At 38.7% G+C, this 24,610-nt stretch overlaps 1 protein-coding gene across 2 annotated transcripts in view; it reads left to right on the forward strand.

Annotated features, from left to right (window-relative positions):
- LOC131975290 (oxysterol-binding protein 2-like) overlaps positions 1-24,610 on the forward strand; it is a 48,582-nt gene that overhangs the window by 12,688 nt on the left and 11,284 nt on the right. Inside the window, exons 1-2 of one of the 2 annotated variants that reach the window (XM_059337919.1) lie at positions 7,158-7,243; positions 20,766-21,016. In XM_059337919.1, the coding sequence (XP_059193902.1) occupies positions 7,165-7,243; positions 20,766-21,016 (330 nt within the window). In that variant the 5' untranslated portion in view covers positions 7,158-7,164. Of the gene's footprint in view, positions 1-7,157; positions 7,244-20,765; positions 21,017-24,610 lie in introns of those variants that run through there. The other variant, XM_059337918.1, reaches the window with a different exon arrangement.

Here is a 24,610-nt window from a genome sequence, read left to right on the forward strand (position 1 = left end):
CACTGTGGCTGTCCAAGTAGTCAACCAGCCAAAAATTGTCCTCTGGATTCTTTTCCATCTCTTTTTCCCCCCTAGCCATAACTTCTTTCTCCCCATTCTGTCTCTTAAATCTGTCGTGAATATGTCCCTGTAAAATCAAACCTTTGGTGTCTCGTAATGGATTTGACCTCTCGGAATTCACACACCCTCCATAAACTGCACGTCCGACCCACCATCGATCTTGGAGATGTCACCTGCTTTCTCTCCCTCTGATCTCACTTGCTCTTTGAAACTCTACTGTCTATGATGTTGTTGTTGTTTTTTCATACTGTATATTTGAAACAATGGAAACTAATCAAGCCCATTGTCTACTAATTCATACAGTATATCCAATGTCCGTTTTAGAGTAACTATATTTCTGTAAAATATGTAACTTGTGTTGTAGTGGAATGCAGATAAATCAGAAAGCTGTGCAGTATAATAAGTATTTTAGCTTAGCAATAGCCTACGGACAGCTCACTTGTCTCTGGTAGAAATAAATCAATAAAGAAATGAAATATAAGAAATGAAAATAATCGTTTGACATTGTTTTAGCCATATGCAGGCTTTTTTTATTTATTTTTTTAGCTTTTCACCCATGTTTGCATATTGTCGCATTAATAGTTTCCCCCTCTGGTGGGCTTGGTTTTCAGAGTATATCTGACATATAATATTTTATACATTTTTTTTTTTCACTTTTTGCCTCATTTTATACAAGTCAAAGTCAAGTCAAGTCAAAGTTTATTTATAGAGCACATTCAAAAACAACCTCAGTTGACCAAATTGCTGTACAGTTTTTAAAATACAATACAATCATACACAAATATAGTGATAAAAAAACAATAAAAACAATTTAATAATACTAAAACAATAAAACAATATAATCATAATGATAAAAACTCAATTTAAAAACAGAGCTAGGGTTAAAAAGGAAATAAAAGAGTAAAAAGTAAAACATACTATAGAGTGTGATATGTGTGTGTCTGCATGTGATTATGTGTGTGAGAGTTTAAGCTACATAATAAGGTTTGAATATTGTGCCTTTATTAGTCTTGCCTTTTGTCTCTTACATGCCTGTTTTGGTATGAGATCATTGTTTACTCAGTTTAATGGATTTATAAATGATGTTAATCATGACTCCATGCAGTCAGTCCATACAGAGAGCCCTATTGAAGCACTGCATTGTTACAGGACCCACACTACATTACTGGGATTGTTGTGCTGTCCTTTGTTGTACTTGGATTCTTGTCTGCTCTGTGTGGCTCCAGTGTGTCCAGTGACCTGCTGCATGCTGCATGAAACTCGAATTCATTATTAAGCTCGCATTGTATCCCAGTCGACACCCATATTTTCTCTCTGTCACTCGCTCTGCAGCTTTTCTGCTTTATCAGCAGCGAGGAGAAGTTGAGAAATTGAGAACACGGATACAGGCAGGTCATTAAAATATAAATGAGTGAAATGTTGTGTGAGGCGGTCAGCGAGGACAATAGAGGTTCAGTATTCAGGTTTTTCATTCTCCTCTTCTTCTCTTTCATCCTCTTCAGGGATTTCTGTGTTGTGACACGTCTTTTCACAGGTGTAGCTCTTTATGCCAACTAAGGGTGCTAAAGGGTGTTTTTTCCCACAGCACTGCAATCTGCCACAGTGGGCTGGATACTGTTTTATTGTTGTGGAAAGGCCATCACTGTGAGTAACATTAGTTTAAACTTTCCATCTTGCTTTTTATACTGAGGACATTGAGTAATGAAAATAAAAACATTTTTTTCCCAGTGAAGTTTCCCTCTCAGCCAAGCTCTTGGTCCAGTACAGTAAACATGATGAAATTATATTTTGGCTTCAGTAGTTTTAGTTGTTCTCAAAACTTTTCTTCCTTTAGTTCTAGTGTTTGTCTTTTCTGTTGGTACGAGCAGACTCAGAGTTGCAGAATTGGACCTGTTGTCTCTATGGCTGCTAGTATTGTGTAGCTTTTCACTAAACATTGCACATGATTGATGAGTAAGAAACATTGTTATTGTTGTTAATTGGTTGGTTCAGGAATACCACTGGAGTTGTTGATATGTTTGACTTAATCATAAAGATTGTAAATGCAAAGGAGGTCGCTCTAGTGGAGGACAGGTGATATTAAGCAGGTTTGTAAATATTAGGGCCTGAGCGGTTTGCGATTTTTGACACGATACAGATTTTAGAGGGGGAAAAGAGCTGGAATTAAAACAAACCTTTTCTACATGGATTGTGCATGGTTATGACAATGCAAAGGTACTCAGAAAGAATATCTTTATTAAAACATTGTTTAACTTGAAAAACGGATTTCCAACCTTATAATCATAGCTCTAATGTCGTGATATGTGACATTAATCTATCTCTGTACTGTAAAATATAAAGTTTGCTCTGAATCTTAAAGGGGTCAGGTCTCGATTCAGTTAATGAGACACTAGCAGAGAAACAAGTCCTCCACAGAAGGTTTGTTTTTACTGCTGAAATATTCTCTACAGTCTTGGGAAAGTCAGAGTCTTGACCTCAAGCCTATTAAACTGTACATGCAAGACATCCCACAAATATCACTGAACTGAAACTGTTCTTTAATGAGCAAATGTTTAAAATACAGCTCATTTTTGCAGCTCTGGTCATAGAAACATTTTGTTGAGGTTATTGCTTTTGAGAAGGTTTTGTCACATCTTCAGTGCAACATTTGCATACTGAGAATAAGATGGTTGATACTTAAGTAACATATTTATTCAGGACATAAAAAGGTGCTATTTACTGTCTATGTGTAGTAGATAGATAGCATGATCGAACCTCTTAGACATGATTTATCATCTATTGAATAGATCTGATCCATTAAAATCTGATTTGGAGCATCTGTATTTGCATATGAATCATAAAACATATATTTTTAACTACCATTTACTTCTATATTTTCAAGACACATGCAGGGATATTTTTGCAGAACCCTCAAACATCAAAATTTTAAAGGCGCAGAGGTTCTTACAGTGCAAAAAGCAACAGCCGCCACGCAAAGATGTTACCTGGACTTGAGTTTATTTGTCAGTGATGACTAAGAGCACTCAGGGCTGGATGAATCATTGCCCCAGCATATTGAGAGTCAGCTGTAATTTCAGACTGCTGCGTGGGGCATTGACATGAAGTGTTGTCTGTTTTGTGATAACTAAATCCTCAAGTTGATGCATGGTTTTCTCTACAATGAGTCAGTGCAGGCAGACGCAGGAAGCAATTACTCTTAACTCTTACATTTGTGGTTAATTAAAGATCTTCCACCTCCTTTGAATAAGCGGGTCATTATCACAACAGGAGGAGCGTCAGTCCATTAGGAGCCCTCAGTTTCAGCTTGTATTTCACTGCAGTCGATTTCAGCCTTTCTGGTTCCTACATGCACGGGTTCTCCTGTTGCCCTAGCGACACAATCAATAACATTTATACGGCTACTGCTGCTGGAATTGACACAGCTTAAAGTTTTTAAAAGGTCAAAAACTCAGAATGTAACTTCTAAAATGTCATTTTCCTCCTTAAATGATTTCCTTCCCACAATGAGACTGTTTTCTTGACCTGTTTGAACTGGTTTTAATGAGCTCATGTTCATTCAGCCTGCGAGTGTTGGGGTTCCTGGATCTTAATGCAGTAATTGGCTTAATGAGACTGTAACTTGTGCTCTTTAAACACCCTCTTTCCCTTTCAGATGGTTTGGCCTCTCTGTCAGTAAATAAACAGGGAGATGTGGGACTGAATTTCTCCTGAACTTTGAGATTTAGAAAGAATATCGTGTGATAATTGGAGCAACTTCGGTGTCACTCCAGAGTCCAGAACATTTCTAAAACTTGATCCCGCTCATGGAAATGATACAGTATAGATTCGAGCCAACTATATTTAGAAATTAGGGTGCAGTATTCAGTGTTGGGAGGGTTGTTTTTAAAACCCATTCCATTACAGTTTACTCAATACATGCCCTTAAAATGTAATTACTCAATAATAATCATATTGTAAATATTTTTGCTTTTACTGTTACTGTTTAGTACAGTTTAAATAGCATCCACCAGAGAACATTTTCAGTTTTTCTTTACCCTTTCTTTCTTTTCACTTTTGATGTAGGAAGCAGCTTGTTTTATTTTATTCTTTATATTTCCAGACAAAAACTGCTTGCTGTGATTCTCCTCTGCCATTGTCATTGTTGTGTGGCAGGTGCATTGTGTTTGGTAAATTGTTGCACATTTTTCTAAAATCTATTTATGGACATTTTATGGATTTTATAGCAAATAAACAGAATCAAAAGCCATCAATGCCTTAAGGTATTTTAAGAGACAGTTACTGTATTCAGTCCAATTTAAATTGCAAACAGAATACTGTACTGTACTCATATTTTGTATTTTGAAAACCAAATTTTCGTACTTGTATTCTGTTACTCTCCAACCCTGGCAATATTTGTTGTGATGTTCACCTTCTAAAAGGAAAATTATGTAAATATAACTTGGATTTAATGTGTATTTATTTAACTTTTTATTGTACTGTATGTAAATAAGGGTTAATAACTGAATATACAGTCTAACTATACATACTGTATAATTTGTGTATGCTATCTAATAATGACACAGTTTAGTAATTTCAATCACAAAATGCACGTTTGTTTTTACCAGTCAGGTTTGGCTCTCTTTGCATGGTTAACCTTAACAGTATTGAAGGAAAAGAAATAATGAAGGTCAAGTATAAAATTAATTGAGGTTTCATGCTTGGGCACCCCTTCGAACATGCCTCGGGACATTCAGGGGATGTTATTTATTTACAGTCCAACAGTCTTTCCCTGTCAGCACTTCTCCCAGCTCACTTACAGTCCACAGCACGTCTCCCCTGTTACCTGTTTTTGCCGTTCCCAGATATTTTACAGAATCACTGCAACACATACAGCATCATCATACAGCAGACAAGCTCCACATGATACTGGAGCAGTTTCCAATCAAAGGAGGGACACAGTATACTGTTGGCCTAATTTGCACAGACAATTTTGTGCATTTTATCCATGCTGCTGTCCATGGAAGAAGGAATTGCATCATCAAACAGTGACAGGGCGTGCTTTTCTTGAAGCCACGGCTCAGAGATATTCATAGCATTAGTACATGTAAGCAGTTTTCAGTGTAAAAATAGAGTTGTGATTAGGGAGATGCTGCCATCTCTCCCTAATCACACATTTATCTCAGGTAGATGGTGTCCTGGCCAAATAAAAGTAAATTCAATTTGGCAATACTATTATATAATAGTGATTATTTCGCCAACTAGTGATCTTGCACGGTTTCTTGATCCAGCTGCTTGCAATGCTAATTCAAACTATTGAATTGAATTTTCAGAACAATTACTGTATCGTGATATGTACCGTTACCATGATATACGATTATTGATACTGTGATAGTAGGTTGATACAGTTGGTTTAATGTCCAGCCTTAAGTCTTGTAGTAGGCCTGCATGATATGATGATACTGTCAAATTTACATAATAATGAATAATACATTTTGTGTTTTATTTCTCTTGCGGTGATGAAAAACTAGTGGCCGAACTGTGTTATTGCAATATTTAAATTACTTGCCGATGCTTTCCAATTGTTACATGTGTAAGCAAAGCCGAACCAAAGAGGCCCTACTTTACTGAACATGTAATATACAGAACTATAGGCTTTACCATGTGGTTATTTATTTATTGAATTACCGGAAAAACTACTCTGTTGTGATATATATGTTTATCGAAAGATGAAATTACTTATATAAGAATAGGAGATTTTGGCCATATCTCGCAGCTCTATCAGGGTAATATGCCTGAAATTGTTATCAGCATCATGTTTTAAAGATATTTTTAGATATCCATATAGCTTGATATTATATTATACTTTCAAAATTAACCAAATTGATGTTCAAAACAGTTAACTGTCTTCTATCCAAACTCTTCATACTGTACGTGTCAAATAAAATCTTCAATAACCAATTTTGACATATAAAAAAAAAAATTAATTTAACTAGCAGACATTTGTGAAACAAAAACAGTATATTCTCATACTGTAAATCATTATTTAATTCAGCTGAAAGAAAAATGAACAATATAATGATCAATAATGGGCCAGTCCTATCTAGAGTTGGTGTAATGTAATGTATGTGTGCGCCCTCAGTGAAATGTAGGACAGGAGAATTAGTTGAGGTGGCCGAGGTGACCTTGAGTTACAGTACAGTGTGATATGTACACTGTCAGTAATACAAGAACGATAACCTTCACGTGATTTGAGAAGGGAGGGAGTGAGGCTTGTTATTGCAGCCTGGGGAGGACTACAGCGTTGATTGTGCCGTGTTGGTACAGTGACACTGACCTGTCTGTGGGAGGTGAGATTTGAAGTGGTCCTCAGCTGCTGCTGATCACATGAAAAGATTATGAAAGAGTATAAAAGGACACATCAATCAGTAGGAGAGGAAATAGCAATTGTACAGAAGGATGTTTTATTTGACCTTTTGCCCTTGGTCTAGTGAGACAACTCTGAGTTAAAATGTCAAAATTTAATCTGAAATATTTTCATCCCTCATGTCTCGTCTTACATAAGCTCCTCATGTTGTCATTTTTGAAGTGACATAGCCTTTACTTAATACCATCTCTGCCATTTCACTTTCCTGAAAAAGTTGACTTTTTCTGTCAGGCAACGAAAGCAGCAGACAAGGGTGGGGGTAACGGAGAGGGAGCAATGCATTCTGGTCTTAGTTGTGTTGATGACTGCTGGCTGCCGAGTCCTATCTCCTCTCTGCTTCACTCACTCTCTCGCTCGCTCCCTCCCTCTTTCTCTCCAATCTGCACTGCACTGAGAGAAGCATGTGGAGGAGAATTGTAAATGTGCCGAGCTTTGTGAATGTGTGTATCCTGAGTGCGCTTGTGTTTCCGGAAGAAAGGGAAGCAATGCACGAGAGGAGATAGGAGTTACACGAGGGAGTGCCTGCATCGCTCCCCGGTCTGTGTACTGTATGTGTGTGTGAGTATGCATGTATGTGTGTGCACGCTGCAATGCTGAACAGGGAAAGTCGCTGCCTCTGCCCCCCCCTCGATGGGATTATGTAGTGGCCCAGGGCAGCGTTGCGTCTCAGGGAGCGTGTGGGATCAGGCCTGCAGAGTGGGATGAAGGGCCGGAGCTGCTGGGAGCCGGGGACGGTCCGCTCCCTCTGCAACTCGGGCTGCCTGAGTAAAGTCAACCAGGGTCAGTACAGCTATGGCTAAAGCTATAAGACATTAGCACGGAGCTGTCACACTCCTCTCCATCTGTCCAATGGCAAAACCTCCCTCATCCTGCTATCTCCACCTCATCGTGTGTCTGAGAGGTGGCTGTCATCCCTCCATCCATCTTCCTCTCTCTCTGGCATCTGTCATCTGTCGCCATGGATGCTCACATTTCTGCAGCCTCCCTCAGCAACGCAGCGCCTCGTGCTGTAAAAAGAGCAGTGTGTCCTCTCTCCTGCACTTCTCACTGCATGCAGTCTCCTTCCCTCTTTCCTTTCTTTCTCCTGAGCTGCTCTCGCTCAGACTCATTTCCCCTCTCTTCTTTGCGCCTGCTCCACCTCACATTTGCATATGGATGAGTTGGAGCCTGCCAGGCCTACGTGTTGTGTTGGCAGCGTGCATTGGTGTTCGCATATTATGTGTGTAGAGTTCACTGCAGCATCCAAAAGTGTAAAATGCGACGCGCTGTATTTCCCAGGGTCCTAAAGTGCAAATGTGCAAGAACAGGACAAGTAAAGTAGTGAGAGCAGTAACTTAGGACTAGATTAATAGGTTTTTTTGCACTGTTCACTCACAAACAATAACTGCCTGCATAAGATGTTGTCTAAATGGAGAAGGATTTTGCACAGATCAAATAAAAATATTCTGTTACTGCTCATAGTAGGCTACTAACATCATATACAATTTACTGGTGTATGTATATCTTTGGAGGAACAATGAAGAACTATGTTAGCCATCACATTTCCCCCTCACTGTCTCTGCCCATCCTCTTCTATCTTTCCACCTCTCTCACTTCATCTATTGTTTTCCCGCCCATGGCAGAATTGGACAATGTTAAGTTGAACAGCTGTGCTCTTAAGCCCCGGGCTCTCTGGCTCCCCACTTCGCCTGTTTGTTCACTGAAATGAGTTTGGCATAGGTGGCATACAGTAGGCCCTGTTGTTTTAAGACTTTTCAGCTTCTGCACACTCCATGCAATATAAATGTTGGGATGTTACAAAAAGAAAACAAGTTGGAACCAACACATCACAATTCATCAATCAAACATCAATCCAACAATCTGAAATCCTCCAAGCTGTTCTCTGACACTGTCACGACAAAGTGTGATAGATCAAAATCCTTCATCTGAACACCCTGTATGTGTCAGTGGTGATATTGAAATATGAAAGCGCTTTGATCTTGTGTACAAACACTGAGGTTTATACTGGTGTCTCCTCCGAAGGGATGCATTGTCTGAGTTTGACATGTAGAAATTTGAAACATGGAAGCAGAAAATACATTTTACATGTTAAACATTTTTTTTGTGAGTTGATTTTATTTGTGAGTTTGAGACAAAATTGTGCTTAATCAGCTGATTTGATGAGTGTTTGTTATATGTGATATAACTAGAATTATAAGACATGATGAGTAGTTCTTGACCACTTTCTTCAAATTTCCTCCTACAAAAAGTAGGGAGACACCCAATTTAAAACAATGAATATTTAAATAGCATAAAACTGTAACTGAGCTGTAATCTCGGTCTGATGATGATTTAGCCTCTCTACGACTTTGTCTTTGGGGTGCCAGTTATTGTTTACAGTCCGAATTGCAACTTATGAGGGCCTGTTTAGCTCAGTTAGCTAAGCCAGTAAAAAGCTAAATTGTTGTCAGATGACAGCCAGTAGGTTCTGAGAATGCATGCTCTCCTTCTGCTCTCCATGTGTTGTTAGGGCCACTCAACTGTGATTAGTCAATACTACAAACAGACTAAAAGGAAAGCAGAACTGCAGTTGCCTACAGATTCTGCATTAATATGCTGTATCTGTTTATAGAGATGAAGTAAACTGTCAATGTTAAAATATTTTTTTAGAGATCCAATTATTCTTTGTGCCCATCCATAAATAACAAATTAATTGAACTTTTAGTACAACTAACAAGTAGATGGAATGCACTAAACAAACAAACTGTATGACTGTAAATCAGAGCCCGCTGTGCTTACCAAGCAACTAATTCAGTCCCTGTTTGCGCCAATCAAAATAAAAACCAGTTATTGGTAGAGCACAGTTGAATGTAAATTACTTACGCAGAGTTAAGTAACAATGGTTAAGTGTTGGCTCGGGGCCAGTGGAAACCACTTTAGCTCAGTAAATTGGAGAGCTCGCTGTTCCAACTGGGCCACTGCTGGAAAAAAGTTACAAATAAAACAGCCTGAATAATAAGGTGCTTTACAATGTCGCAGCTCCCCATGATGGCGCACTTCGGGAGGCACACACATTCCAAACAATCACATCTGGTTGACAGCCGTGTCGTTGTCAGTGTCATGAAGGTAAAAGCAGTATAAGAAAGCTATACAGAGAGACAGAAAGTTACTGTGTGTAAGGAGGAATTCTTATAGTATAGGAGGAAGTCTTATAGTAACCTGACGAGCCTCTGAAACATTCTGTGACTACTATCTTATTAAATTGAAGTGACCTTGCAGTAGTGAAAGGGCATACATCTGTATACAAGTGTGTACACTTTTGCCCTTGTAGCATATTTTATACACCTGGCCTGACCATTCACATCATTCTGTTTTTAATAGAAGCTTTAGTCCCTGTGCACGAAAGAAAATGAAGCTTAAGGTTGAGTCATTGATAATCAGCAGCATCTGCAGTGAGGCTATGCAATGTGTTCTCTCACCCGGTGGAAATCTCTGTGTACTCAGGCTGCTGTAATGAACAGAGTGAATTGTGGACACGCAAAACCTCTTTTAGAGCTGCACTACCATGTGACATTCCACAGCTCTTTGATTATCACTTCTTAGTGAGGTATGTCCGTGTTTCTGCTCTGAGACTGAGCATGAAACTTTGTCAGTATGCAAAGACAGTTGACATTTCACTTTTATCCCTCCCTAGTTACGAATACACATAGTCCCTACACTCCTTGTATGCATTTTTAAGGGGGTTCAGAGCGCAAGGTCAACCCCTGAAGCTCCTGTTCTATGCTCATCATTTTTAATTTTTCAAATATGAATGCACATAACTTAAGTGTACTTTAGAGACACCTCTACAACTGCTCCATGAAGGCTCGTTTCTGGTTCGATGGTTACCTTCATGGCTCGTTATCTTGCAGCACTGGCACCGGGACAATTAGCATGATGAATCACAATCACTGCTGTGTTCCCGGGTCGCTGACCCAAGGATCACGATCTTGCTAAATCTTTCCACATAATCAGGGTGTTCAGTGAGAGGCAGTGACAGTAACTCAACAATAAGCTGTTAAATACAGTAGGAGATCAAAACTCTTTGTTGAGTTAGAATTGTTATTGCAGCGCTTAGTAGAAGTGGGTGACATTGAGGATGCCATAAATATTTTCATTTCCAATCTGTCACGAGCATGAGCCTCTCATCTGTGAGTAGATGCACGCTTCGTTCTGCGCAATGATACAGTTGGTGCGTGTTGTTCAGTGGAAAGAAAATAGTTCCTTCACAAAAACTGCTCACAACAAGGTATGTGGATTATCTACAGTAACCGGGTCATGATGCTGTTGACTTTTTCAAATGTATTTTTTTTTAGCACATTGAGGACCACAACCATTGCCATGTATTCCCATTAGATTTGAGAGAAGGCAGATATATCGCCAGCAGATATCTCCAACACTAAATAAATAGACTGCAGGTAAGAGGGAAAGTATTGATTCTTGATGAAGATGTGCAGTATGTTGTGGATCTGCACCTTATACTGTCTGTGAGTCATGTCTTCCAAAAACATTAATATTTCTACCTTCATTTTCTTTATATACCAACCCTGTTTAATTTAAACTAGGGCAGCAGTCAGCAGACCCTCCTTTCTCAGCCTGAGCAGCTGTTTGCATTTATGTAAATGAAACATTTATGTATGTGAGCATGCATTCAGTTAATGCATACTTACCAGTCTTGTATACATGGTTTTAATTAGGCTCTTTGCCTTCTGATGATGAAAGCTCTCTCATATGCAGTATATATATAGTGTACATCATACAGTGAAGAGATGGCTGCAGACTCTTTCAGATGGTAAACACAAGCTGCACATTTTGCTTGTGATTCATTGTCTCTCTAGAGCAGGAAACTTTTTTTTATTACTGCAGTAATTTCCAGGAAATCCTGTCACAGTGACCAGACTTGTGTATAAGAGCTCAGTTAGTATTCTGAGTTAGGGTAGGATAATTAATGACCTCAACCTTCAGACTGTAGGAGTTATGCAGTAAGCAAGAGCCATTTTCATCTCACAGGTTTGATGCGCCATCTGGGAATTCATAAAATGCACTCAGCACACCAGAATATACATCGACAGCTTAGTGGTCAGCAGTCTGATTGTTTTTCTTTCTGTCTATCCAAGCACAATATAAAATGTTACTGAATTAAAACTCATTGCTTAGTTGCTGCAGTTTGCTGTTAATCTTTTCTTTTGTTGTTTGCTGCTTTCTGAGAATGTTCGATTGGATACACTGCCAGAGCTGTACTGCAGAGCTTCGGGGACAGTGATGAGTTGCACTGCACAATTTCTCATTTGCTTGTGGAGAGCTGAGCGCCGAGTTACAGGGTTTAACCTGCTGTCTCCTCTGTTTGTCTCCTTGCGATGCATCTCAGGGGAGGTATGGAGCCAGTTAGCAATTACTGGCCAGGATTACACTCCTCTCCCCTGGGATGCATCTTCGCTCTTCATCTACCTTGTTTCCTCTTCTGTTCCTGATACTTCTCTCATATATTCTTTTCCTATTGCACACTCCATCAAAACATTCAGCTTCAATACACTCATCTCCCTCTCTCTATGCTGTCAGTGCTGAAATAAATCTTTTCCAATCACAGGTACAAGCTCTCTCTGTGGACTTCAGATTGTATGTGCATTAAGGATAGATAATTGGAATCAATATCTAATAATCAAGATTGTTTAGCTACTTATAGGTATTATGTGCAAAAGCCAAAAATCTGCCCCACTGAGCAATAAAAAAAAAAGATGTGGGATCGTACGTTGTCTGAATAGGTGTACATTTTGTTAAAGCCAAAAGGATAACAGGATAACATCTTTGCTACAAAACTTTAACATTTTTCTGACTCCAGTGTCGTTCTGATTAGGCATTTCAGATGTTTAAATGCCATCGTTAATCCAGAGGGGCAAGACATTTCTCCCATGTGCTCGACTGCTCGGTGTGCACGTCTTTCTGCCACAGGTTGACGTCTTGTCAGCCGGAGGCCTGGCTCCACTGATCTGACAGCCTGTCCTCAGGGACGAGCTGAGAGATGAGCCCTGACAGTGGGACGGCAGCGAGACTACTGCTCTCCCAATTACTTTCTCCAACATCTTATTTTCTTGCTTCCTCTCTCTCCCTCGCTCTTTTGTGCTCAACACTGAGATGTAAAAAAGGGAAAGAGTGAAGGGTGAAGAAGCTTCAGTATACCCATGCTGAGGATGGTTGAGAGATGGATTTGTGTTTACATGTTGAAATGTTGTGATTTGATGAGCTGTGACCTGTAAACTGGTATCCCAGCTTGCCTCAGACACAGATATTTACTTAAATTATATCATCATCCTCTGAGTAGGAGGGTTCAGTAGCGACGTGCTGGGAACTGGAAACACATTTGTGTTGATGCAGGGTGTTCTCCGAGATGGTGGACTGTGGGGGAAGGGGGGAGGTAGACCGCCCTTGAGGCATGACTGGCGTGGTAATGGGCTCCTGGCCTCGCCTCATGGTGTCGACTTCGCTAGGAAGAGCCATCCATCCACATCTGTTGTTGGGAAGAAAGGGGTTGGGAGTGTGAGGGGCCGAGCTAGGCAGTGGCACTGATGTACAAGCAGCATAGATAGGGTATTTATTGACACAGGTAAGCCCTGCTAAACCCAGTCACTTTTTATTCCAGCTCTGAGTGATATACAGTAGATAGAATATGTTTAGCTTAAAAGGTTTTCATCTCTAGTAATCAAACTTGTCGGTAGTGCTTGATATTTTATCGATCCTATGTGGGTCTGGCTCAGTGAACCAAAAGGATGTTGCAGAAAGGACATTTCTCACATGCTTGTGGAGGCTTCAGATCGAAGAAAGCTTCATGTCCTGGTTTCTCCTTGTTTTTGCAGGGTGTCTGTACACTAAAGCCAACAGCCAAAATGTGTGTTTTTGCAGTTCACAACAGTTAGATTTAGGAAAGAGAATTAGTTTTGCAGGCGACGTGCTGTACGCAGAGTCTCTTCTAAACAAATATGCCTTGGTACATGTGACAGTTTATTTTTAAGTGCCATTGCTTAGAGCTGCTGAACTCATTGGCAGAATGAGGGTAAATAATAAGAGCAAGGCTTCACTGCAGTGCTGCAAATGTCTTCATTTAGCCATGCAGTTCAGTTTACTCATAAATGTCCCTAATGTACATCATCATTTAACATTGGAAAACAATCACACCTACTGTTGGATGTTAGTATAAAGGTCTTTCCAATTGTTAAGGCATGGCAAAACTAGAAAATAGAGCTTTTTTAAAATATGGGGACAATTTTATGAAATATCTTGCAAGTCACCTACCAAGCGGCCTGCTGAGTACTTGAAAAAGAGAGGGTTGTAATGCATAAAGACAATGTAATATATCACTCAGCACATTGCATTTCAGCTACATTACAGTTGTAGTTTTCATTGTGTGTATCTGCTGTTCAATATTGAAAAAACAACTTTATAATATAACTTTCAAAACCCCCAAAACATTGGGTAAAATGTTCAGCTTTTCAGCAAATCCACTGGTATTTAAAATGTGTTCAATACTCTCCATAGGAACAGATACAGCCATAGCATACCATCAGTCACTTGTTTTTTCCTCACAGCACCTCTGAAATGTCTAAAGACCACTCAGCGTCCCTCTACCATGATACTGCATATTACCGTAATATTATCTAGACACTACTCTGTAATTTCACACTCTCAAATGTGGACGTGATGCAGAGCACGAAGTGACTGCCATACAGTGACCTTGGATTTCCTTCAAAACTGAAAATAGCCTCATGATTTTGTTTGATTTAATTGAAGGGGTTACTTGAGGTTAACATTTTGAAGAAACTTGAGGGCAAAATGCATTATGTTCTGCTTTTAATTGAGGTCCTTGCACTTCGCACACTCTCAACAAACCCCACAATGGTCTATGAAGCCGTTACTGTGTCCAAAGAGGGGTCATAACTTTCACTTTTATAACAATGGCTTGTGTATGTGTATGTTTATGCATGTTTTGCAAGAAGTTTGCAAAGAAACCAATTTGCTGTTTCCTGGCATTTAAGATATACTGTGCTCTGATTAGTGGTTTGTTCTTGTGTAATACACATCTCTTATTAAATGTGATGAAAACTTGAGCAAACTTGCTGCTTCTCACCACTGGGTTTTAGGCTTCCAAAAGTTGCACTAATTGGCTTAATTTGACAGTAGTACAGAGCAAAAGTTGATCATGGTCTTTTTAATGCAGATTTTCACAATATATAAATCCCATAAAGAGATTAGATGAGATACTGTGGAAGAAAGAAATGCGGTTCGATCCCTGTCCATGACAGTCTACATGTCCAAGTATCCTTGATCTTGAAGGCTACACCATGGGTGTGTGATTGGTGTGATTTGTTTACAAATGAGCATGTGGCACCTTGCATGGCAGCCTCAACCAGCAGTGTATGATTGTGTTTGCCTTGGTGAATACTGACTTGAAGTGTAAAAGAACTTTGAGTGGTTGCTAAAGACCATAGAAATACTATACTTCAATTAGCATCTACCAGCCCATCTACCCCCCACAAACCTACACCACTTAATGAATTAGTCATTGTGAGTTTTCTCACAAGGACAAGAAATAAACAGAAAAAAACAGACCGACACAACCACAAAGTCAGAAGTCAAAGGTTTAGTCATGGAAAAAATTATTACACCATAAGAGTTTAATTTAAAAGCTGATATCTAGCCATTTTCCATGGTTTTCTTGATAATAACCAAAATCATTATCAGGGAAACCATGGAAAATATCAGCTCTTAAATTAAACTCTTATGAGCTATTTTTGTTGTTATCATTATATTTGTCCAAATAAATTTACATTTAGTAATTTAGCAGACACTTTTATCCAAAGTGACTTACAGGAAAAAAGGGGAACAATCAAGGTATAGATATATACAAATGTACCTTTAGTTGTACTTGGCATTAATATGAACAAGAAATTGAAGAAAACAAGCGTGGTCTAATCATTTCTTCCATGACTGTATTATGGGTTTACAACCTCGGCTTCAAATTTATTCTACAAATGTCAATAAAAGCTGCTAATTAGCATACAGAATCAGCAGACATTTTAAGAGAATGTATCATCTTCTGTAGCTTGAGATAATGTATTCTCTCTTTGATCCATTGAGGATGCGGCACATGGTCTTTTCATCTCAACTTTATAAGTTGACTGGCTATTACAGTGCAAAAGGCCAGCATATACACCCTGTGGTGCAACACCAAAACTAGCAATAAAAAGGGATGGATCTATTGGTGTTTTAGGGAAATGTAGGATCCACATTCAACTTTTGAGCAATGAAGTAGATATACTATTCTTGAATGTACAACAACATGGTATTGACGAATAGATGGTGAGCAAATCTTTGGAATACGTTTCAGCCAAATTACTGTACATCTGGTATTGCATCCACTCCCAATTTGTTCTTTAAGTTGTCAAAATATTTAGTTTGAAAAGGCTTTATATTCTCTGTCCTGCACTTGAACTGAGATGTTCAAGGATATAAAGAGAAGCAATCAAAATGTACAAAGTCAAATAAAACTACAAAGTCTATAAAAATGAGACCCAAGGATACCTAATTTGTTTTCAAGTTGCAAATAAATGAAATTGGATCCTGCTCTTAATCCAGATGCCAATTCCTCCATCTAATATTGAAGGGGTAACCATATGGTTTTTAACTATCAGAGCAGAGAGTGACAGATTGTGCAGAGCGAATGACCTCCTAAACCAATTGTTTTACCAGTGGTGCAACAATGGTGTTAGTACTTAAACAACAGATGGGCTTTAACAATGGGAGTTCAGAGCACAGTAGCACTGGTACACTCAAAAAAAGCAAACTGGGTGTCTGTTACCTTCTCCTTAGTCTAACATGTAGCTTCTACTAAATAAAATGTTTTGTGGTTGAACAGTTTAAAAACATGCAGTTTTAGCATAAAATACAACACTTTAAAATTTACTAGAATACTTTATGTCAAAACAACCTAATTCAATTGCTGAATATAATACTCTGTTTAAAAACTATTTCTTTTCTGAATAATTACTATTATGTTCATTTTCATATGATAAAGGTAATCTTTTAGGCTAAACCACTTCAACCTAACTTTGTTTTGTTGGCTCAGCACAATTAATTCATGCACTTCACTATTTTAAAAATTAGTTGGAACTACCCTATTAAATAAAGTAACTGTTAATAATGTCATACCCATTTAAATGGCCCAAGAAATGATGTTAGTATGTTACAATTACCCTTACAAATCTAGTTAGACTGACCGCTGGGAATTAACAGTAACGCAAATACATCATGTTGACCCAACATATTTACATTTTGTTCACTCATCAAAACTGTTTCTCGCTAGATTAAAGCATTTTATTTAGATGGAAATTATTTCCATGATTTTATTTTGTTCTGGGAACAAGTTCTTTTTTTGAGTGTAAGGAGGTGGGTCCACAGAATGTACTCCCCAAAATAAACCATTTACTTATCACAATTGTCACTCACCCAGTAGATCGGGGGTATTAATAGTGGCTACCCAACAGTAATAAGGGTCAAGGCCTCTGTGTTGTGTAATTCTGTATATGCAAGTTTTTTTTGTTCCAGATGAAGGTTGATATATGTTTATCTCTGGAGCTGAAAAATAATTGAGTCAGATGGATAGGAAGACTTTGAAATAGATTAAGGAGCCTCGGCATGACATTATCTTGATTTCTATTGATCCTTCTGCTCTGAAAGAGGGGCAGCAAATCCCAACAAATGTCCTGTTTCAAACAGGCTATCAAGGGCAGGAAGTTAGCTTTGTAGAGGTATTTATAGTTATATGGACTCCAGATTCCAGATACAAACGTGTTTTTAAAAGGGGTACAGGTACAATAGCAAATCATCTGCATAAAGTTGTTCTTCTGACCTTCTTGGACACTTCCTTTATATTAATATCCTGTTGTAAAGTCAGTGCTAACAGTTTAAAAGTAACAATGAACATTAGTGGAGACAGTGGAAATTTTATTGTTTGCATCTAGAATTTTAATTCAGGTTATAAACTTTTGGCCAAAATGACATTTTTCAAAAGTGTAAAAAAAGTAATCCAACTCCACCTGATCAAAGATTTGCAAAATTTAAGGTTGTAATAACTCGTAATATCCAAGTCCTCTCTTCTCTTTTTGTAAAACCTTAAAATATTTTTGATGACTCATTTAAACACAAGGCCATGTACATACATGTATACAATCAAATGTGATTTGGGGAAGGCTTATTGTTGCCTCGTGGGAGGAAGTTCATAACTCCACCAACAAGCCAACTGATTTATCATTTTAAAGCTGCTCCGCCAAAGTCACACTTTATCAATTTAAGGCTTATTTCATTATCCTCTCTGACTCTCTCTGAACTTACTCACCTCTTTCACTGTCGCTTGCTTTCCTTTGCACTGCAGCTGCCCGTCTCTCCACACAAACTCCAGTCAATTTTCTGACATTACATCTTTTCTCTTCTTCAGCTGCCTTTCCCTGCAGCGACTTTATTCAAATTCACTGTAATTTGATTCCTTCTCTATGCTAGCCAGTAATGGGTGGATGGATTTCTGTTCCATGTTACCTTGCAGATTGTATTGTTGCTGTCGAGCTGCTGGGTTAAACTTTGGCTGGATTGTTGTTGTTTTTTGTCCCTTCTAATGACCAGACAAGACAGTTTCTATGAAAGCCTTTTCAACATGTTCAAACATTATCTCTGAGGCTTGAGCTCAGTGTGCGTGCTACTTCCTCCTGGCTGAACTTTGGTTACCTTTTGGGGAAAATGGATGACCAGGAATGCAAATATGGTGAGAGATTCTTTTTTTCCCTTTTGCGAACCCTAACGTACTCTCTTTCTATTTTGGTCCTCTTGGTTCTCTTTCCTTATGATCATTATATGAGTAAGCATTTCCTAAAAGACATCTTGTCTATTGTGGTGATTTTTGGATTATTGGTTTTTGGATTGGAGCCTAATGCAGGCATGTGTTTTGAGGCCATTTAAACATGAAACCAGAGTCTCTAGTGACTGTGAATGTCTCATCTGTACATCTGCTAATTAACAGTAAAGTGAAAGTACAGCTGAGGGAGATAAGAGTGTCAGTATTTTTCAGGTATTTATATTATAAACTAAACTATTGAACTCCTGATGGTGGCACTTGATAAAAAGAGTGGAAGATGACTGTTTGAGCCTGTCCTGATAGTCCACCCGATAGTTGGTGAGACATTTCATTAAAAAACACAAATCCCCTTGGTGGTGCAAAATGAAATATCAAGGATCTTAATCAAAGTTTGTTTCTGGTCAGGCAGCTGGCTCTTCTAAACAATAATTGTGGAGATGCATCAAATCTGGCAAACAAACAAAAATACATGCCAGAATGCTAGTTTTGGCTTGACTGTTTTTTAGTGGTGGCCAGGTCACAAACTTTCTTCTTTTAGCTAAACAGTACACTAAAGACATCAAATATTATTATTATTATTATTGTTGTTGTTGTTGTTGTTGTTGTTGTTGTTGTTGTTGTTGTTGTTGTTGTTGTTGTTATTATTATTATTGTTATTGTTATTGTTATTGTTATTGTTATTATCATTATTATTTGATTAGCACTACCTTGATTTTCATCTTGGTCTGAGTTCTCAAGCCTTGTGTGTTGTGATGGACAGACTCCAGTTGCATGAAGTTGTGGTCAAGCAAATTGACTTCCACTATATCTCCACCATGCGTCCAATGTTGAGATAACTCTGTTCTGCTTGTGTCTCAACTGAGCTTGACATTCGTGGTCAAATTTGAGCTCCCTATATTGATTTTACATGATGTAATCCTGTGACTGCCAGGCTACCAGCACCCCCCAGGTGAAGATCATGTTATACTTGCATAGTGTAAATAGGCTTGACAGAGGTGATAGTCTGTTCCGCTGTGAGGTCACAGCCAGCTGCCATGTTCTTAGTAGAAAGTGTTGCTGTAGTGCTGCCTCTCACCAAGGCTGTGACACTCTCTCCTCTCAGCTACATAACAGACCTTTTCAATGTGACAAAGCATACTCTGAATGGTAGAGTGTTGAACACAGCAGAACAGCGGTTTCTAGACATTAGAGGGTTTGCAGGGTATGAGAGGGTGGAGAGGCTTTCTCTATGTCTGAACCTTTTAGATTTATCTTCTTTGTTGAGATAAACAAAGTCCAAACAATGTCCTCCTTATCCTCATTTTCCTATTTTCTTTCAGAAGTTTTAAACATCACTACTCTGGTGGGATTGTTGGGATATTATGGCTTTTCAGCATGCCATAATGTATCCAGGGTAAATACATGAGCTTTGAAGCTGATTCTATTAATTGGTCCCAGCCATATGGGCTTGTTTTGTTGGCTGGATTTATTAAAACAGAAACACACAAACACAGGTGCTTTTATGTTTGTGGATTCTGTGTGAACACAGATTTGATACACACAGGTGTGCAAATATTTCTCATCTACTTTAGTTAAAAAAATCAGGAGTTGTGTTTTGTTCTTGGATTTGTTCCTTTTACATGGTCACCAGGCTGTTTATGGACCTTGGTCTTACCCTTGGTATATTTCTGTCTGTCTATGTGCTTGTGCTTGCAGTGTGTGCATATATGTGTGTACGCAGAGCTGAAGCTGCAACAATGTTCTCATATGTTCCTTTTAAGCTTGAGTAACCTCTCCTTAGTTACGTCATAGTGAAAAGGCAGCTGCCAGCACAAAGGCTCATGGGTCTGTATTCAAATGCACTAATACAGCTCAATTTACATTTGACAAGCTACTAACTATGTCTGCCATCAGTCAGTCATATTTAGTGTATGCGCTGTCTAATGGGTGCATTTATGTCTGTCAAAGGAAACCATCTGTAAAATCTGACTAATGGCCTAATTCACACTAATTTACATCAGTGGTGCAAATAACTGTTAATTGTAAGTATTTTTTTTTTTAAATATTTAAACATTTTTTTATTAAACACCAATACATAGAAATGCGTAAACAGCACTTTGTGGCTACTATGACTGCCCCTCTTTACAGATTCAATACTACTCCCCTCTCTCCATTGTTAAGCCTATAATAAGATATGAAGTCATTGACGAATGGAAGAGGGGGGGGATATTTGTTTGTCATGGTAGCTTGGGGAGTCATCTTCAATGTGAAATCTATCTGCAACTGTGCAGTTAGATGTTGTACAAATTACCTAAGAAAAACATTTCAAAATGTTCTCTCTTAATCATCTTTCATGTCATCTCTTGTTGAATATAGTCCATATGTGACCTCTAACCTCCCCCCCCACAGATGACTCGGGGGACGAGGAGCCTACATCCCAGTCGGACCGCAGCGAGATTCAGGGCACCCTGAAGATACTCGTCAGCAAGCTTGATGACCTCAGCACATGTAATGACCTGATCGCCAAGCACGGGGCGGCACTGCAGCGTTCCCTGAGTGAGCTCGAGGGTCTGAAAGTCCCTGTGGAGGGAGGAGAGAAGTTCAAGGCAGTCAATGAGCGAGCCACCCTCTTCCGCATCACTTCCAATGCTATGATCAATGTAAGTAGCTGGAAGAGACCAGTAGCCAGCATGCTTCAACATGAACAGTGTGACAGGAATGCCAGTCATCCATAATGCCCTGGTTAGCGAGTGATGAGAGATGAGAGATGAGATCACTTTACAGTGTGACATTTTAAAAGAAAATCTTTGAGCTGCAGGCATGAGGACAGTTGGTTTGAAGAAACTGTTCCAGTTCCTGCCAGATACTGGTAAACCTACTTAAACATAACCATTTCTAACTTAGTTTGCTGGCAGAGGTGATGGTGGTTCCCTGTGCTTGCACCTTAAAGTGGATATGTTATGCTCATTTTGACAGAAAATAAGGAAAAACAGTGAAGGTTTATTTTAATTAAATCTCAACATCTATTAAGAATACCAACATATCTGCTGCTGTCCGTTTTATTCATATAGCCCAAAATCACATATTTAATTTTTTTCCACAAAGGGCTGTGCAATCAGTACAACGTGCATGAAACTATACCCTTATATACCCTTATATACTTACATCCCCAGGAAAGGGAAAAAAGGGGGGAAAAGAGAGAAACCTCAAAAAGAGCAACAAAGTTTTTTTGTTGTTGTAGTAAATAACATATTGCAGTTTCACCCAACTTTCACCCTATTAGCTAAATTTAACACAACACAACAGCAAACACTCACAAGTTTTCAGTTACCACTATGTGTTGGATCTGATTACCAGCATATGCTCTACTGTATCTGGCCTTGGTCCATTCTCCTCAACGGTAAATACCAAGAGCTTTACAGTATGTTAGATGTGGACAAGAGTTCAGAGAGAGTTGAGGTCCTGAAGGAGTGATACTAGATATGATAGGGGGGAGGTGGGGGGCTCGGGGGGTGACAGGAATAGCCCCTGCCCCCCCTACTCTCAAACCGTCAACCCACTGTGCCTGGTAAGGTATGTCAGACCCTTCTAGACTACAGTTAGACAGACAGACCTGCTCGGACTGAAACCAGACAATCACATAAGGTTTGTCTTTTCTTCCTGCTTCTCTCAATTGCTTTGTTGATAGCATTGCTTATTCTCATGGAAATTGATGTTTATTTTCCTTATAATGTGCAGTTGATTGATTTCTCTGTGAAATGTTAGCTGTAAAATAATTTAGTCAGATTTGACGGTGGTTAAACTTCTTTGTATTTTGACTTAAAGATTAGCTTTGAAATCAGACAGTAAAAAAAGTTATTACTTTGAATATTCTTATGTGTGTATTAATACAGTTTGTTAAGAGACTTGAACCGTATTGTTATGACAAGTAAAAAAAAGTAAAATCTTCATTGTGCTTAAATTATGCGAAAGGCTGTTGCTCAAAATGATGAGCCCCTTGTTTCTCTCTGTCATCCATTTTCTTTATTAATTGGTCGGGGAAATTTAAACTTACTGGACTAGCAATAAAATAGACTCTCTTGGATTGCCTAACTCATTAAAATGCCATTAGGGTTTGCCAAGAATGTGCTTCTAATGAGAAAGAAGTGCTACCACAAACTCCCTGTAGTGATTTTTGGGCTTGTAAATGGTCCTCTTCAAGCAGGAGACAGTGGAGGATATGGGTATTTGGATTTCTGCAGCCATACTTTTACCCATTGTTGAAGCATTTGCTTGGATAAAACAGTAGTTTTCATGTGTGTTTCCAAAGAAATTAGCTGTGACATGTAAGAAGGAAGTAAAGGAGGAGTGGTTGAGGGAAGAAGGCCATATCAGTAAGACACAAATGCATGTTATGTGTGATCTGACCCTGGAATGAGGAGAGGGTTGCATTAGTTCATTTGCTGGTTATGCAACATGCCACGTGTGTCATTGAATTTAGGCTCTTGCTCATTTGTGTGTGCATGCATTTACACACCTACCACTTAATGTTTGTATGATTCACTCACAGGAAAGTTTACCCCAGTTCATTGTATTCTCTGTCACGTCACTTTGTCAGGACTTCTTAAATTTGACATCTGATGATGCCACCTCTTCGTTACATATCCCCTTCTGCACGCCCATTCACTTTTTTTTAGCCTTCATCAACCCCCCCTCCAGCGGAAGTCACATGCAGTCTGCTTTTGTACAAGAGACTCAGCATAAAAAAGTGGAACTATCATACTTTTTTAAGTGGATGTTGAGTTTCATATCATGGTTATGTCTAAGGAAGTGGACCACATGGTCACATGCACCTCCAACATTTAAACTGAGGCTCACACATTCATGTTTAGACACTTCATGCAAGACTGCTGGAGGTAAGAGTATAGTGTTGTCTTTACTATCAGATATTTCATGATTTCAATGCATTGTTTTTAGCAAAATAGTGGTATATTCTAAAATATCTAAAGTTGCTAAAATGTTTATAAATGGTAATTTTGTTTGATATGTCAGTACTATCAACATATAATGAAACCATATAATGCACCATTATCATACTCATGATTGTAGTATATCTCCTCCATCTGTTGTTTTTATATACCGCAACAAGGTCATAAATCAGTTCAGTTCAAACTAAACAAATCTAAACTTTTCAATAATGATGGGGTATTTACTTTTGGAATTTATTAACCTTTTAAACTAGTACTGCTGGAGAACAGGTCAAGTGTTTTCTTTTTTGTTTGTTTTAAGGTTTAATACATTCATAATAATTGCATAACTGCATGTGTTTGTACCACATACCGCTCACTCGGACTCAGACTCACACGTGCTAGGATCAGTGAACTCTCAATCTGTAGCATCTGTACAGCATAAAATATTGATGCATTACTTATAGTAACACAGTGTTTATCTTAAGTTGTAGTTTTAGCTATCAGGTTGTCTTGTTTCTGTTCCTGGTTTCCTCTCTCTCTCACTTATGATGTTTACTTAGCACTAAGTAAACTTAATATGGTTATAAATATTAATAATAAAGTCATATAAAAGGTAATGTCTACTATTCTTAAGTGTTACACAATACATTCTTTTTTTACATTTAGAGCATTGATTTGGCCACTTAGAAAGATTCAATATTTGGTTTTGAATATATTTAGAAATAGCTTTCAAATTTCACTAAATATATCACAGGACAACAGGAGTGAAACAGTGTAATATTGTATGTGTGAGAGGGATATGTTGCATTTAGACAGGGACCTCAAAGCCCTTTTATATCAGACATATAAGTATCCTGCTGTCTGGAAACAAATCAAGGAAGGTGTCAAGTGTTACTGCATCCTTTTTTCTGTTCCTACTGCCTCAGAGTGATACACCAACCTCACCAGCCAGAGAAGAGAGATTAAATGTGTGACACATTTGACCCTCCAGCTCTGCCTTCAGCCACAACTTTATGTGAGTGGTACAGGCTAACTCTCAACAGCCCATTTGGCTCTGGGACTAAAGAGACATTTTCTGTAAATACGAGCAGACCATATGTAATCATGTTCTGTTCCACTCATAGAGGAAGAACAATGATGAGCCACCACAAAATGTGAAAGACATGCACGATTGCAATCAAGCAGTTTTCAAAGGAATATTCTAAAACGATCCTCACAATGCTGACAGCTCCATGACCATCACATGACAATTTCATCATGCATGTTGTCAGCTGCTAGGTGTTATTTAGGTTCATTGACCTTTGA

This window comes from Centropristis striata, chromosome 7, assembly GCF_030273125.1.
Source record: "Centropristis striata isolate RG_2023a ecotype Rhode Island chromosome 7, C.striata_1.0, whole genome shotgun sequence".
Taxonomy (NCBI): Eukaryota; Metazoa; Chordata; class Actinopteri; order Perciformes; family Serranidae; genus Centropristis; species Centropristis striata.